The sequence below is a fragment of the Piliocolobus tephrosceles genome, chromosome 1 (genome assembly GCF_002776525.5).
Source record: "Piliocolobus tephrosceles isolate RC106 chromosome 1, ASM277652v3, whole genome shotgun sequence".
NCBI classification, from domain to species: domain Eukaryota; kingdom Metazoa; phylum Chordata; class Mammalia; order Primates; family Cercopithecidae; genus Piliocolobus; species Piliocolobus tephrosceles.
Window position 1 is genome coordinate 49809640 of NC_045434.1, and position 14607 is coordinate 49824246.

Genomic DNA, 14607 nt, shown 5'->3' on the forward strand with positions numbered 1-14607 from the left:
AGTGGCTGGGATTACAGGCATATGCCACCACACCCGGCTAATTTTTGTATGTTTTGCTGTTTTTTAAAAAACATACCTACTTCATCTTTTCATTTAGCTTGTTGAAATATAGAACATAGTTCTTGTAATTATTTTCACGCCTTGAGATTGATTGATATTTCTCTTCATTCTGCTTTATTACATGTCTGCTTTATTACATTTTCCTGCTTTATTATGTGTCATGTGATCTCAAACATTGTGTATACTTTTTACCTTGTTGAGTGCTAGATATTGTTATATTTTCCCACATCATCTTTAGCTTTTTTTGGGACACAGTTAAATCTCTTGGAAACAGTTTTGGGTCTTGATTTTAATTTATCTGAACATTGGTCTGCTGGGGTAATTATTCCCCACCCACTGAGGCAAGACCATTCTGAGTACGTAATACCTCAAAACATGCGGTTTCATTTTGGCTAGTGGAACAGGCACTATTCTTCACCTTGTGTGACCACTAGACATTATTCTGTCTAATCTACTTGGGTGGTTCTTTATTCAGCCTTAGTTTTTTCATATTTGTGTTAGTCAGAATTCTGCCGGGGTATGTGAGGGGGACCTTCTATACACTTCTCAGGTGTTCTGACCTATGAATTCTAACTATCTTGGTCTTGCTGTAATCACAGCTCCATTTCTTCTTATCTGAGAATCCGCTCAGTTCTATATGGGTTCGCCTGGCAAGGCCATGTCTTGGAAACTTACAAGGCAATAAGCTGAGGCAGTCATAGGGCTTACCTTGTTTGTTTCTCATTTGTTAGGGAATTAGTGTCCTTCATTGCTTAGTATCTAGCATCTAGTAAACCATTGTTTTATGTATTTTGACTGGTTATTTAAAGGCTGGAGGGTTAGTCTAGTCTCTGGTACTTCATCTTGGCTGTAAGTAGAAGTTCTATGTTTCAAAGTCCATTGGAGGCTTGATTATAGTTTGGAGAAGTACAGTAGTCACCCAGCTGCCTTCCGGGGATATGTTCCAAGACCTCCAGTGGGTGCCTGAAACCTCGGATAGTCCTGACCTCCAGCCAAGGAGCCCCAAGGTCACCTTGTCATTTAAGGGAAGCACTTTGGGAGTGGCATATGCGAATTGCTAGCATCACTACTCTTGTGTTTTGGGGCCATTATTAGGTAAAATAAGGGCTACTTGAACATAAGTACTTTGATGCTGCCATCATCAGTCTGATAACCAAGATGGTTATTAAGCGACTACTGGGCAGGTAGTGTGTACAGTATCGATACATTGGACAAAGGGATCATTTGTGTCTGGATATCCCAGGCAGGTGTCCCAGGCAGGACAGTACAAGATTTCAGCAGGCTACTGAGCATGGCACATAATTTAAAACTTATGAATTATTTATTTCTGGAATTTTCCATTTAATATTTTGGACTGTGGTTGATAGCGGGTAACTGAAACTTTGGAAAGCCAAACAGAGGAGTACTGTATTTGAATTTGGCTTAAGGTATGCTGGTATGCTTTAGATTTTAAGGGAAATCTGGACAGTATTGCACAAAATGCATCAAATGCCAGGTGCATATGAGCACTACTATAAAGTACCTTCATACCTAATCTAAATAAAATTAGAATACTGTATAATACTACTGTATTTAAACCTGCAGGAATTTTCATCCTTTTTCCAGATTTTGTGTAAACATAATTCAGGATTTTCATCTTGTGACTAAAGTAATATTTTTGTCTACTGTTATTAAGGTACCCAAATACTTTTTAATTCTTTTTCTCATTTTACATGATAAAAGACACTTTGCTTAAGATTATCATTTTATGACATGTATACTTTCAGTGTTAAGTCTTTTTTAATATTTCTGCAAACGTAGTCTCTTTTTACTATTTTGCCTATTTGAAAATCAAGGAAAGGGAAGAAAAAGGAAACTGTATAAAATACGGTTTTATCTTCCAGAGATTAAAGGAGTATGTTTTTGTGACATAAAAGCCTGTCACTTAATTATGTTCTGCACTATGGCATACAAGTTTGAAACCTTGAAATAAATTTCAAGGAAAACCTAGGCTTTGAACTTTCTGTAGGATGGATTTTTTACCCCCTTCCAAAGTGGCCTCTGTGTGTGTGTGTAATTTCTGTAGACAGAAAAAATATAAAGAAAAGCACCTATATTAATGAGTCCTGCTTTTTTGCGGGGAAGAGATGAAAAACCATCAAGAATTTTGTTGCATTGATACTTCTAAGAAATTACTAATTTGCTCTTAGAGTAATATCTTGACATAAATTCCTTATAAAAATTTTATGTAATTGCAGAATAGCAAGTCAGTCTTACAGATAAGAAAACCTTAATTATTACCATTAAAGTGTTTTTACCAGAAATTTATAAATGTAACAAAATATATTTATGATACACTCCAGGAATCCTTGCTGTGAAAATTTAAAAAAGAAATTGCTTTTAGGTCTTTGTCTGAAGCTATGTCAGTGGAAAAAATTGCTGCAATCAAAGCCAAAATTATGGCTAAGAAAAGATCTACTATCAAGACTGATCTAGATGATGACATAACTGCCCTTAAACAGAGGAGTTTTGTGGATGCTGAGGTAGATGTGACCCGAGATATTGTCAGCAGAGAGAGAGTATGGAGGACAAGAACAACCATCTTACAAAGCACAGGAAAGGTAGTTAAAATATTTTACTCATTCATTGGAGTGAGAGAGAGAGAGAGAGTGTGTGTGTGTGTTTAATCTGTGGTTATAGAATTGGTTAAAGTTTGCTTTTAGGTGGAAGTTTCAAGTTTTATCTCTTTGAAAGCTCAGTAATAATATAGATTTCCAGATGGTCATTTTTACCATTCCATTCTTGAATATGATTGTTATTCATCAGAGATGGTGATGAAAAAGTAGGAATCAAAATACAAGCTCCTTCACACATGATTTGCAAATCAAAGAATGGTCTAGTTTTCCTGTTGAGTCATTTTTGCTTAAACCTAATAATAATAAACAAGGAATAATATTGATGACAAGTTCTCTGGTTATTAATGCCATCATTATTTTTTTTCCCATATAGTAGAGAACTTATGGAAATCTGTAGCAAACATTTATCGAGTATATTTTACACACTATATTCTGTTGTGTGGTATAGCAGTTTTTTCATTTGTTCCCTATTAGTGGAAATTGTTTTCTCTTGTTTTTGCTCCAAAAAGTGTGTGATTTTTCTCCCTTTCTCTGGCCTTCCTTTCTTCTATCTCCCTCTGCCTTCCTCTCTTTCTCCTCCTGTTTCCCTCTCTTCCTCCTTCCCTCGCTTCCTTTTCACTGTTATGAATAATGCATTAGAAAACATTGTTGTACATACACCTTTGTGTATTTATGTGTATATAGACAAAGGATTAATTCTTCGAAACAAATTGCTGGTTAAAGGAGATATGCACTTTATATTTTGAAAGATAAAAATCTGAAATACTTGAATGTCCAATATTTTCATGGATCTCCAAAAAGAGGATGCATTTATCCTGATTTATGTACTTACTTTCATTTGTCTTTTCCTCTTCAGTGCCTCAATTTTCTCTTAAATGTTTTCTCCACTGATGCATAATTGTTAATAGTGATGATCTAGTAAGAATGTTGAAGTGTGCAAGGTTACTTGTGAAACTGAAATTTAACACTGTTTTAGGCAAATTGGTTTTGGTTGTAGATTTTTGGGATTTTAGCCTTCAATTTACATTGCTATTTTAGTAGAAATAAAGTTATGAAAAGAGTATATGAAGAAAATAATCATTTCTTTTTCTTTTGTACTTTGACTTGTTTTACAAAGTACCTAAGGTTAAGATTAAGAATCATTCTCCAGAGCTTAGAATTATAGAGAAATCTGAGGATGTGAGTGAACTTCCATTTTTGCTCTTTACAATAAAACGATTTGTTGATACTGATTTTCACTGTCTAGTATGGCTAATACTTGAGTAATATTGTGACTTATGTTGATCCACCAGTGTTCATTAAAATCAAAAAATCTCAAACTCGTAGTAGAGGAATAAAAACAGGTGATATATCCTACCTAACTTTTAGACCGGACATTACTTTTTCAAGTAATTGAGGTGAACAATTTTCTTTGAGCTCTAGGTGGCAGGATTGTACCATCATTTCTAAACTTACTGATTTAATATTGTTGGTACTACTATATCTTTTAAAAAGTAAGTTAATAAAAGAATTGTAGCTAGGCTTGCGTAAATGAGTATTATTAGCATTTAAAAAAATACTTTGATTGTGTATTGTTTTTATCAGGTACACTCTAAATACTCTTAGGCGGGTGAGAATAAAAAAATACTCTAGATACTTAAAGCCTTGTGGATTTTAGATAGACCTGCATTATTACTAGTTATCAGGGCTTTCTTCTTTTTTGAGTTTCAGGAACAAAAGTTAGGTTGAAGATTCATGAGAGGCTAGGTGCGGTGGCTCACGCCTGTAATCCCAGCACTTTGGGAAGTCAAGGCAGGTGGACCAGTTGAGGTCAGGAGTTCAATTCCAGCCTGGACAACATGGTGAAACCCTGTCTCTACTAAAAACACAAAAATTAGCTGGGCATGGTGGCGTGTTCTTGTAATCCCAGCTACCCAGGAGGCTGAGCCAGGAGAATCGCTTGAAGCTGGGAGGTGGAAGTTACAGTGAGCTGAGATTGTGCCATTGCACTCTAGCCTGGGTGACAGAGTAAGACTCTGTCTCAAAAAAAAAAAAAAAAAAAAAAAGGTTTCATGAGAAGTATAAATATGTTGTTATTTTTTTCAAGGACCCCAAATAAAGCAACTTGATTTTATAATACCATTTAGAAAACAACTTTTAAACTTACATAAATTAGGTGAAAGATTTATACGATCTGAAGATAAATATATATAAACATATATAAATTAGTATATGTTCATCGTTGAAAAACTAATAAAAGGATATTACTAGAAGGAAGATGTTAATCACCTGTAATTCTACTACATAGTAGATTGATGATAATATTGATTAATTCCTCTTTATTTTTAAAGTAGTGAGATTTGCTTTTCATATATTTTCAACGATTTTTATAATAAGACTAAGATTTTATGTGCATTTTTCACTGTATTGACCTTTGCAGTGATGGCGCAAAATCAGTGGTTGGTAAAACTGCCAGTCTTGGTGTGAATCAAGGCAATGGCACTTAACTGGTAGCCATTGTGTTCTTTATTCACTAATGTCCTTGATGATGTTTTTAAAATTTATGAATTTTGTTAAATCTTGACCCTTAAGTATGTCTTTTTAATATTTTGTGTGATGAAATTGGAATGTAGAAAGCACTTCTGCAAACATGATGGTTATTCTCATCAAGAGACTTGTGCCATTGTATGAAGTATGAACTGAAGCAACATTTTTTTATTAGAGTAAGTGTTATTCAGACTTAGTTATTTGGCAGATTTTTTTTTTCTTTTTTGAAAGTGAAGGAAATAAATATGTTCCTTCAAGGAAAGCAACTGATAGTGTTTGTTGCCAAAGATAAAATGAGAGCTTTCATGAGAAAATTAGAATTTTGGGAAGTTTCTTTATGCTGCTGTCACCATAACACTTTTCTAATCCTTTTTCCACCCATAAGTAAAGAAACAAGCAATTTTCTAATTCTTAAAGTCTTCTAGTGAGTCTTTTACAAATAATACTAACAAGTATAGTTTGTTGATACTGTATAATTAACCATGTTAATATTTGGAAAATGTGCATAATCAGTGACTGATATTTTCCAGATGACCAGTGAATGCTGTCACAAATCATGCATGGGTAAAAAGTTCATTTAAAGTGCAAGAGAGACTGATGGATTTTAAAGTACCTATACAAAAAGTTTACGGATGTGGTTTCCATGTTGCATTAACCTTTAAGAACCATTTATTGCATTATGATATAATATCAAAGAAGACTATCCACAGTTACCTGAAAAACTACTAGAATGTTCTTCCCTTTTCCAACTGTTTGTGTGAGGATACGTTTTCTCTATATTCTTTGACCAAATAAGAGAGCACAGTGAATGTTGAATGTAGAAGCCTATCTGAGAATATAGCTGTCTTCTATTAAGCCAGAGATTAAGGAAATTTGCAAAATTTAAAAACCTGCCACTGTTTCTTGTCATTACCTTTATGCATTTTGAAAAGTGATTTTTCATGAAATATGCTATTATGTTTACATGGATCTTGTCTTCTTATTTTTAAAAGAATTTAAATTTTTTTCAGTTTTAATCTTTAATTCAATAGATACTGTAGTTCACACAAACTTAAAGCTCTTTGGGGTCCTCAGTAAGAGCTTTAAGTCCTTTGTAAGAGTGCAAAGGGGTCCTGAGACTTATATTTGCTGCTCCAGAGAATTATAGGAATTAGTTAACACTGCAACTGATATAGTGATAATAGTGATGTTTCAAGCAGCCTCTCATTTTATATACATATTTATTTGTATAGTGTTTAACATCTACAAACTAGGCCAGTGCTAAGCACTGACCGGGGAGGTACGTTGGTCTTAGCTCTCACAGAAGTTACACTCTTCAGCAGAAGTCAAAATTAAATAAGCAGTAATTATTAGGTACATTGTAGGGCAGACACCCAGCAAGGGCAGTTAACTTAATTCAGAGTAAAGAGGAGTGACACCTAAAGAATAAAAGCTAGTGAGAGAGGTGAAAGGGGTAAGGTGGGAAGAGTGGTCCAAGCCAAGGAAACAGAATACTTTGTTTAAAGAAGAGAAATTATGTTGTATTTGAGGTTCATGAGGCAGGGACCATGTCTTTTTTGATCATGATTGTACCCAAGTGCCAAGCAAGGTGTTTGGCTTAGAGTAGATTCTTACTACACATTCCTTCAAATGTTAAGCAATTGATGGGCAGCATAAGAAGAGCCCCAAAGGAACTGTCAGACATTAGGGGTAAAACCAAGAGAGAGTAGCATCTCAGAGGCCAAGTGTCTTTGTCTGTTTTCTGCTGCTGTGGGTATCACAGACTGGGTAATTTGTGAAGACAAGAAATTTATTTCTCACATTTCAGTAGGCTGGGAAATCCAAGAGCATAGCAGTGGCATCTTCTGAGGGTCATTTCATGGCAGAAGGCAGAAGCAAGCAAGCAAGCAAATGAGACACAGAGAGAAATGGGGCCAAACTTACTATATTGGGAATCTGAGCCCACTTTTGCAATAACAACATTAATCCATTCGTAATGGTGGACCCGTTACTGTAATGTTTTGCAATAACAACATTAATCCATTCGTAACGGTGGACCTACCTACTCACCTTTTAAAGGCTCCACCTCCTAATACTATTACAATGGAGTAAAATTTCAACATGAGTGTTAGAGGAGACATTCAATCTGTAGCATGAAGGAAGAATGTTTCTTGAAGGAAAAAGTAGTCAGATTAGTTAGCTGTGTTGACTTTTGATCAGCATGTGATTGCATCATAGGTCGAAGAGCATTTGTACTTGTACTTTCCAACTTTATCATGGCTCACTGCAAGCTCCACCTCCCGGATTCACGCCATTCCCCTGCCTCAGCCTCCCAAGTAGCTGGGACTACAGGTGCCACCACACCCGGCTAATTTTTTGTAGTTCTGGTAGAGATGGGGTTTCACCATGTTAGCCAGAATGGCCTTGATCTCCTGACCTCGTGATCCAGCCGCCTTGGCCTCCCAAAGTGCTGAGATTACAGGCGTGAACCACTGCGCCTGGCCTTATTTAGATTTTTACTTGTTTTCTGGTTTTATATTTGAACAGATGCAGAATACAAAATATATGAATACATTTGTAGCAGTTTAAGTAAAATGAAAATGATGAATACCGTGGGATTTACAATAATCAGTCTCTGGATGAATATCTTAGTGACTGGTTTTTACATTTGTGTATGATAATGATACCTTATGACATACATAGTAGGGAAGAATTGATAGTAAGATAACTTAGTCTTAAATTATTTATTAAGTAAATTTACTATTGTATATTTAAAGTGGGCTTAATTAAAATCCATTTATATTTTAGAATTTTTCCAAGAACATTTTTGCAATTCTTCAATCTGTAAAAGCCAGAGAAGAAGGGCGTGCACCTGAACAGCGACCAGCCCCAAATGCAGCACCTGTGGTAAGAATGCTTTACTGCTTTACAGTAATTTTAATGAAGTTGCCACTTACATTGCAGTGTAGTAACATTGAAGACATCTTCATATTTTAAAATCAGTGGATTCTAAACCTTTTGCTGCTTCAGAATATCTGAAAGATGTGAAAGCCCTTCCCAGCATTAAAAGTTACTTACTTCAGCAGTAATTCTTAACCGGAGCAATAATTCTTAATATATCTGGGTCACAGTCTGAAAAAGGTTAATCAGGGAAAACCCTTTATTTATTTTAGGTAAACTGTGGCTGGCCTACTCACTGTTGCTTGGGACAATCACTAACCATTGTTAATAACATAAATCTCTGTTACCTCCCAGTTTGGGGTTCTTTTTGACATTATATCTATTACACCTTGGTGAATGTATTTCTCCTAGTCACCAGCCATGGTTTCCTTTAATTGTGCCTCCATTTCAGCTGCTCTGAGAGTTGACTGCCTTCTCTTTGAAATGCTATTTAAGACCCTCCCAAAGTAAATTTCATGTATGACATATAGCCTGTATTTAAATTCAAACATACTCTAATTTTGTGGAAAATCCTTCCAGCTATTTTCATATGATTCAACAAAGGAACAAAACACAAAATGAAATTGTTTCTATTTTCTGCAATAGAAAATAGAAGATTCTATAAACAGAAAATTTATTTAAAAAATTTTTCTTTTGAGATAGAGTCTCACTCAGTTGCCCAGGCTGGAGTCACTGGCCTGATCTTGGCTCACTGCAACCTCCACCTCCTGGGTTCCAGTGATTCTTCTGCCTCAGCCTCCCAAGTAGCTGGGATTACAGGCACATGCCACCATGCCCGGCTAAGTTTTGTATTTTTAGTAGAGATGGAGTTTCATCATGTTGGCCAGGCTGGTCTTGAACTTCTGATCTCAGGTGATACGCCTTCCTCAGCCTCCCAAAGAATCTTCTATATTTTTAAAACTGTGTCAGGTTTTAAAAGGCATATTGAAATGTATTAGAGTACTAATACAGCCTTTGCAACTACTTTGTAGTAGTTTTATTTGCTCATGAAATTGTTGGAATTTAACTTTTAAAGATGGTAGACTTTTGTTGATAATTAGATAAATACTTTTAGTTGATTCTCCATCAAGTACTTAAGTGCCTACTATTAGACAGTCTGCTAGTGATCCTGAGATACAATAATGAGAAAGATTATGGTCCCTACTTTCTTTGAGCTTGTAGTCTAATACAGCAGTCCCCAACCTTTTTGGCACCAGGGACCAGTTTCGTGGAAGACAGTTTTTTCACGAATCAGGGGAGGGTTTTGGAATGAAACTGTTCCACCTCAGATCTTCAGAGTTTACTTAGATTCTTATAATGACCATGTAACCTAGATCCCTCAGCAGTTCCTTACTTATTAGATGTTTTTTTTTTTTTTTGTTAAAGGTAGTGAAGTAAGAGCTATGATGGCAAAGCACAGGGTACTTAGAATTATGAATTGGTTGACATTTCGAATAGCAATTGGTAGGAAACATGTCAAACCTTAAAACAGTTCTACCATTTGTGACTGAATATTCTTTCTGTATATTTATATAATCGTTAGAATACTTGAAGGTTTTAATGTTTGGCCCTTTACTATAGAAGTATATGCCTAGTGTGAAGTAAGCATATATTTATCATTCTTGATAGGTATTGATAAGTATATTTTATTTGGCGTATTTGATATAGAATCCTATTGTAATAAAATGAGAAGTATTTCAGTCATCATGAATTTTCCAAGTAGCTTTGAGAATATTGTTAAATATGTGTTTTCAGTTTGTTAAACATTGATAGAGTATTTGTGATTAAATAATGCATCATTAGACTAACAGCCTTTTCTAATTATTTTAAAAAAGATACCTCTTACTTCAGTCTTACTCTGTTTATAATGGATTAATCATCATGGCTTTCATGTTTATTTAAGGATTAATAGTTTGGTGGATAATTCAGCTAAAAGTCTCTAAAACTAAACTGAATATACTTTGAATTTAAGGGTTTTTTGTTTTGTTTTGTTAAAACAATTATTATTGGAGGGAAGAGTATTACATCGTAAAGATACTTTAGCCAGGTATAGTGGCTCATACCTGTAATCCTAGCACTTTGGGAGACTGAGGTCGATCACCTGAGGCTGGAATTCAAAGCCAGCTTGAGCAGCATGGTGAAACTTTGTCTCTATAAAAAAATTAAAAAAAAAAAAAATTAGCCGAGTGTGGCGGTACATGCCTGTGGTCCCAGCTACTTGGAAGGCTGAGCGGGAAGGATCACTTGGGCCCAGGTGGTCTTGGCTGCAGTGAGCCATGGTCACACTGCTGCACTCCAGCAAATTAAATAAGTGACGTTTAAAAATACTAACAAGTAACTCATAATTAATTTTTTTTACAGGATCCTACTTTGCGCACCAAACAGCCTATCCCAGCTGCCTATAACAGATACGATCAGGAAAGATTCAAAGGAAAAGAAGGCAAGTTGCTTAATTCTTATCTTCCCCTTAGTGTGGTTGTGTTGAACTTGAGAGACAGTATGGGCTGATGTTTGGGTAGGGTAAGGGTTGGCAAAGTAATGTCTACAGACCAGATCTTACCCACTGCAATTTTTCTGAAATAACATTTTGTTGGGACACAGCCACACTCATTCATTTATGTATTTTATATATGGCTGCTTTGGCTTTGTGACATCAGTATTAAATTGTTTCAGTAGAGACTGTGTAGCCTACAAAGCCTAAAAATATTATTTGGCCCTTCACAGAAAAAAGTTGGCCAATCCCTGGTTAGTAGCATGGATTCTGGATCCAGATAGCTTACGTCGTATTAACTTTTTGTGTGAATTTTAATGTTACTTTAACTGCATTCTGCCTTAGTTTTCTCCTGTGTGTAATTAAAATATTATAGTACCTGTCTCTTACGGTTATTGTGAGTATTGGACTGGTTAATAAATATTAAGTTCCCAGAATAATATCTGATAGGTAAGTAATTATCTATAAATGTTTGCTGCTGTTCATACTGCTTTTGTTTTTATATAAAGTAGAGACTTTATGTGTCAAGTCATGTTTCCCAAGTTATAAATGTGTATGTGCATTGAGAACTTGGAAACAGATTTTGAGCAATGATGGGAGGACTTACTTTGTGATGGTCTGCGTGATATTGTGGCTAATGCAGTAATGAACCATTTCTGCAGTTGTGAGGTGAGACTAATGTCAGTATAACTTCCTCTTGGGATCTTCATCATGACTTGAGTCATGAAAATATGAAGTAGAAGCAGCTGGAAGTTAATGATATTTTTATGCATAATCTGAAATCTTAAGTTTTTTTAAAATGATATGTTGCCTTGATGCAATGAATTTTGTGTGCTGACTTCATTTAGTTGATAAAGGCATGCACTGGATATGTGCCATAGAAAGACTACGTCCATTCTTTCGTTATAATATTCAATGTTTTTCTTGGGGAATGAATTATATAAAGCAGAGGTTGGTAAATTACGTCTCCAAAACTAAATATAACCCTCCGTGGGCCAAATTGGGTTGCCCCCATTTGATCACATATATTGTTTATTCTGTTTTTGCGCTACAGATACAGAATTGGGTAGTTGTGACAGAGATTTTAAGGCTTGCAGTATGTAAAATATTTGCCTTTGCAGAAAGGCATATTGGGATTCTGTCCTGGCACTCCAATCATTATTTACAACACTGCTTTCTATAAAATATGTAATATGGTTGATTGCTGTGGCTCACACCTGTAATCCCAGCACTTTTGGAGGTGGAGGCAGGAGGATTGCTTGAGTTCAGTACTTTGTGACCAGCCTGACCAAGATGACGAGACCCCATCTCTACTAAAAATACAAAAAAATAGCTGGGTGCAGTGGAACATGCCAGTGGTCCTAGCTACTTAGGAGGCTGAGGTGGGAGGATTGCTTGAACCTGCGGAGGGGAGATGGGAGAAGAGGTTGCAGTGAACTGAGATTGTGCCACTGTACTCCAGCCTAGGTGACAGAGTGAGACGCTATCTCAAAAGAAAAAAAAAATGTGTGTGTGTGTGTGTATATATATATATATATATGTATGTATGTATATAAAATAAGTATATGCTTTATGACTGAAACTTTGGAACATTACTTTTTATAACTTTGGGTCTTCTCATGGTATTAGGTGCTTTCAATGGTACTGTCATTGAGTATTAGTAGTAAGTAATTTGGGTTTATAAAGTATTCAGTCTAATTTTTGAACGTAATTGCAGAGATAGTCTTAACTAGCTTCTACACAATAGGCTTGCTGGTCTGTATTTGATATATTAGTATTTTTTACCCTAGTGTCCTTTTTAAAGTTTTTATCTTCACAAGTATGGAATTTAATTTTACATAGTAGATTCAAGGCTTTGTTATACTATTGAACCATCACATTCAATGTAGATTATTACTTTAGATTTGTTATAGGTCATAAGATACATGATCTATAAAATCTTAACAGTAAGCCTCTTTTTTTCGTAGAAACGGAAGGCTTCAAAATTGACACTATGGGAACCTACCATGGTATGACACTGAAATCTGTAACGGTAAGTTAATTTGGCTGTAGATGTTCTTTTGTTCCAGAGATTTTATGTGAGTAGCACATGTTGAAGAAAATATTCTCTCATATTTTTTATTTCAAACATTTTTCTTTGTTGATCGCTTGTGCTGATTGATCTGTGTGGTGTATTGATTCATGGGTATCCTGTTTCGTGTTTCCTTTCCTTCAAACTAAGTTGAATATATGTAAATAAAAGCTGATTTTGATTAACTTGCAAGTAGGGCAGTGCCACCTGGTCAGTATTTAAAGCCATTAAGTTATGAGGTCAGTTTGGGAGAGCTTTTTGGCATAATATTCTTTGTTTTTAAAAACGTAATGTCTTACACTCTTTAAAGAGATGGATTATAGTGATTATAATGCTTACAGAGTATGTAATTAACAGAACTAAATACTTGGGTATCTGTGAATATAAGCCTTTGGTTCACATTTAGCAAACTTTCTTTTTTTAACCTCCTGAAAATGGTTATTTCTATATATTCTGACCAAGCCATATTTAACACTTTTAATTTTTATTTAGTTAATGATTGGATTTGGTGATGTAGAACAGGAATTCTATTAATCTCTTTTTGCATATTTATATTCTAAATCGTTATACCTTTTATACTTTTATTTATATTCTAGATTGTACTTTTAAAATACTATGCGTGTGTATTAAATAGAGTATACTTAAGACACTAATACCAAACTTTTGTCTTTGCTTGTGAATCATCAGATCTTTATGGACTCTGTGTAACCTGGAATCATTATATATGTGCTGTGATTTCTCAGAACTAACACATAACTTTATATCTACGTGGAATTTTTCATGTTTTACTCACTCATTTCCAAAAGCACATAGCAAGTATAGAGATCCAATTTTAAGTCTGTTTTTTTCTGGGCTTCAAATTGGGATTGGATATCAGATGTTTTGTTAATATACTTGTTTTTAAATTGTCATCAGATTTGTTTCTGTATTATTAAATTATATATAGATTAATGAATTCATTCAAGAAGTACTTATTGAGCATTTGTGTCAGATCCTGTTCTTGTTGCTGGTCACACAGCTGTGAATAAATCAGATGAGGCTTGTTTAGAGAGAGAAGTCAGAGATACTTCTCTCAGGAGGTAACAGTTGAGCAGAGACTTGGATTGCATTCCTCTGTGTCAAGGCAGGGATCAAGACTGAGGTCCAGTTGGGCAACAGCAAGGAGACCAGTGTTGTTAGAGTTTAGAGAATTAGGGCAAAAGTCATGAGGGATTAGATACTCCCATCTTATGCAGTCTACCTGGTTCTTCCTGACTTCAATATATAATTCATGGCTAAAGATTTAGTTTAAATTCTTATGTGATTTGGTTATTGACATCTTGGGAACAGAACTTGCCTACTAATCATTTCCCTAAGTGCGACAGCACTTGCCCACTGATCATTCACTAAGTGAATTAGTCGTAGAATGAAGTTGTTATCCTTGGGGAGCCATCAAAGTAAGTTTTTTGTTATTTTTGTTATTATTTTTGCTTTTCTCATCCATCCCTGTAGCTCTGAAATGCCATGAAATGGTTTTATTATCTGAGCTTCTTTGCAAATAGTAAAATCTGTGATGGTTTTTATAGTGGTCCTTTGTACAGAGGAGTTTTTCTAAAATTTAAGGATAGCTTCTTCATTGATCAGTATGAGAATGACGTGATTCTGCTACATCGTCAGAGACTGTGCTAAATATACTGAAAGACAGGTGAATTTAAGCAATATACTGAAGTATGCTGAAAAAGGGAGGTGAATTTAAGCAATTTATGCTCTCATTTTTAAAGAATAATCATGAAAAAAGCATTGTGTAGGAATGCAACAGAAAGACTAAAAATGGTTAAATTGCTGATAGTTATATTAATACCCAGTTTGAATATCTGTGTTGCTTGTGATCTGATTTATACAGTTGTTAGAATTAATGCATAGAGAAATTTGAACTTGAAAGCTTT

The 14607-nt window shown here is 35.0% G+C and overlaps 1 protein-coding gene across 1 annotated transcript in view; it reads left to right on the forward strand.

Moving 5' to 3' along the window:
* Nucleotides 1-14607, forward strand: part of CDC73 (cell division cycle 73) — a 137933-nt gene that overhangs the window by 17758 nt on the left and 105568 nt on the right. The window contains exons 7-10 of the mRNA XM_023203404.3: nucleotides 2444-2660; nucleotides 7989-8087; nucleotides 10482-10560; nucleotides 12579-12643. Of these exons, the coding sequence (XP_023059172.1) occupies nucleotides 2444-2660; nucleotides 7989-8087; nucleotides 10482-10560; nucleotides 12579-12643 (460 nt within the window). The remainder of the gene's footprint in view (nucleotides 1-2443; nucleotides 2661-7988; nucleotides 8088-10481; nucleotides 10561-12578; nucleotides 12644-14607) is intronic.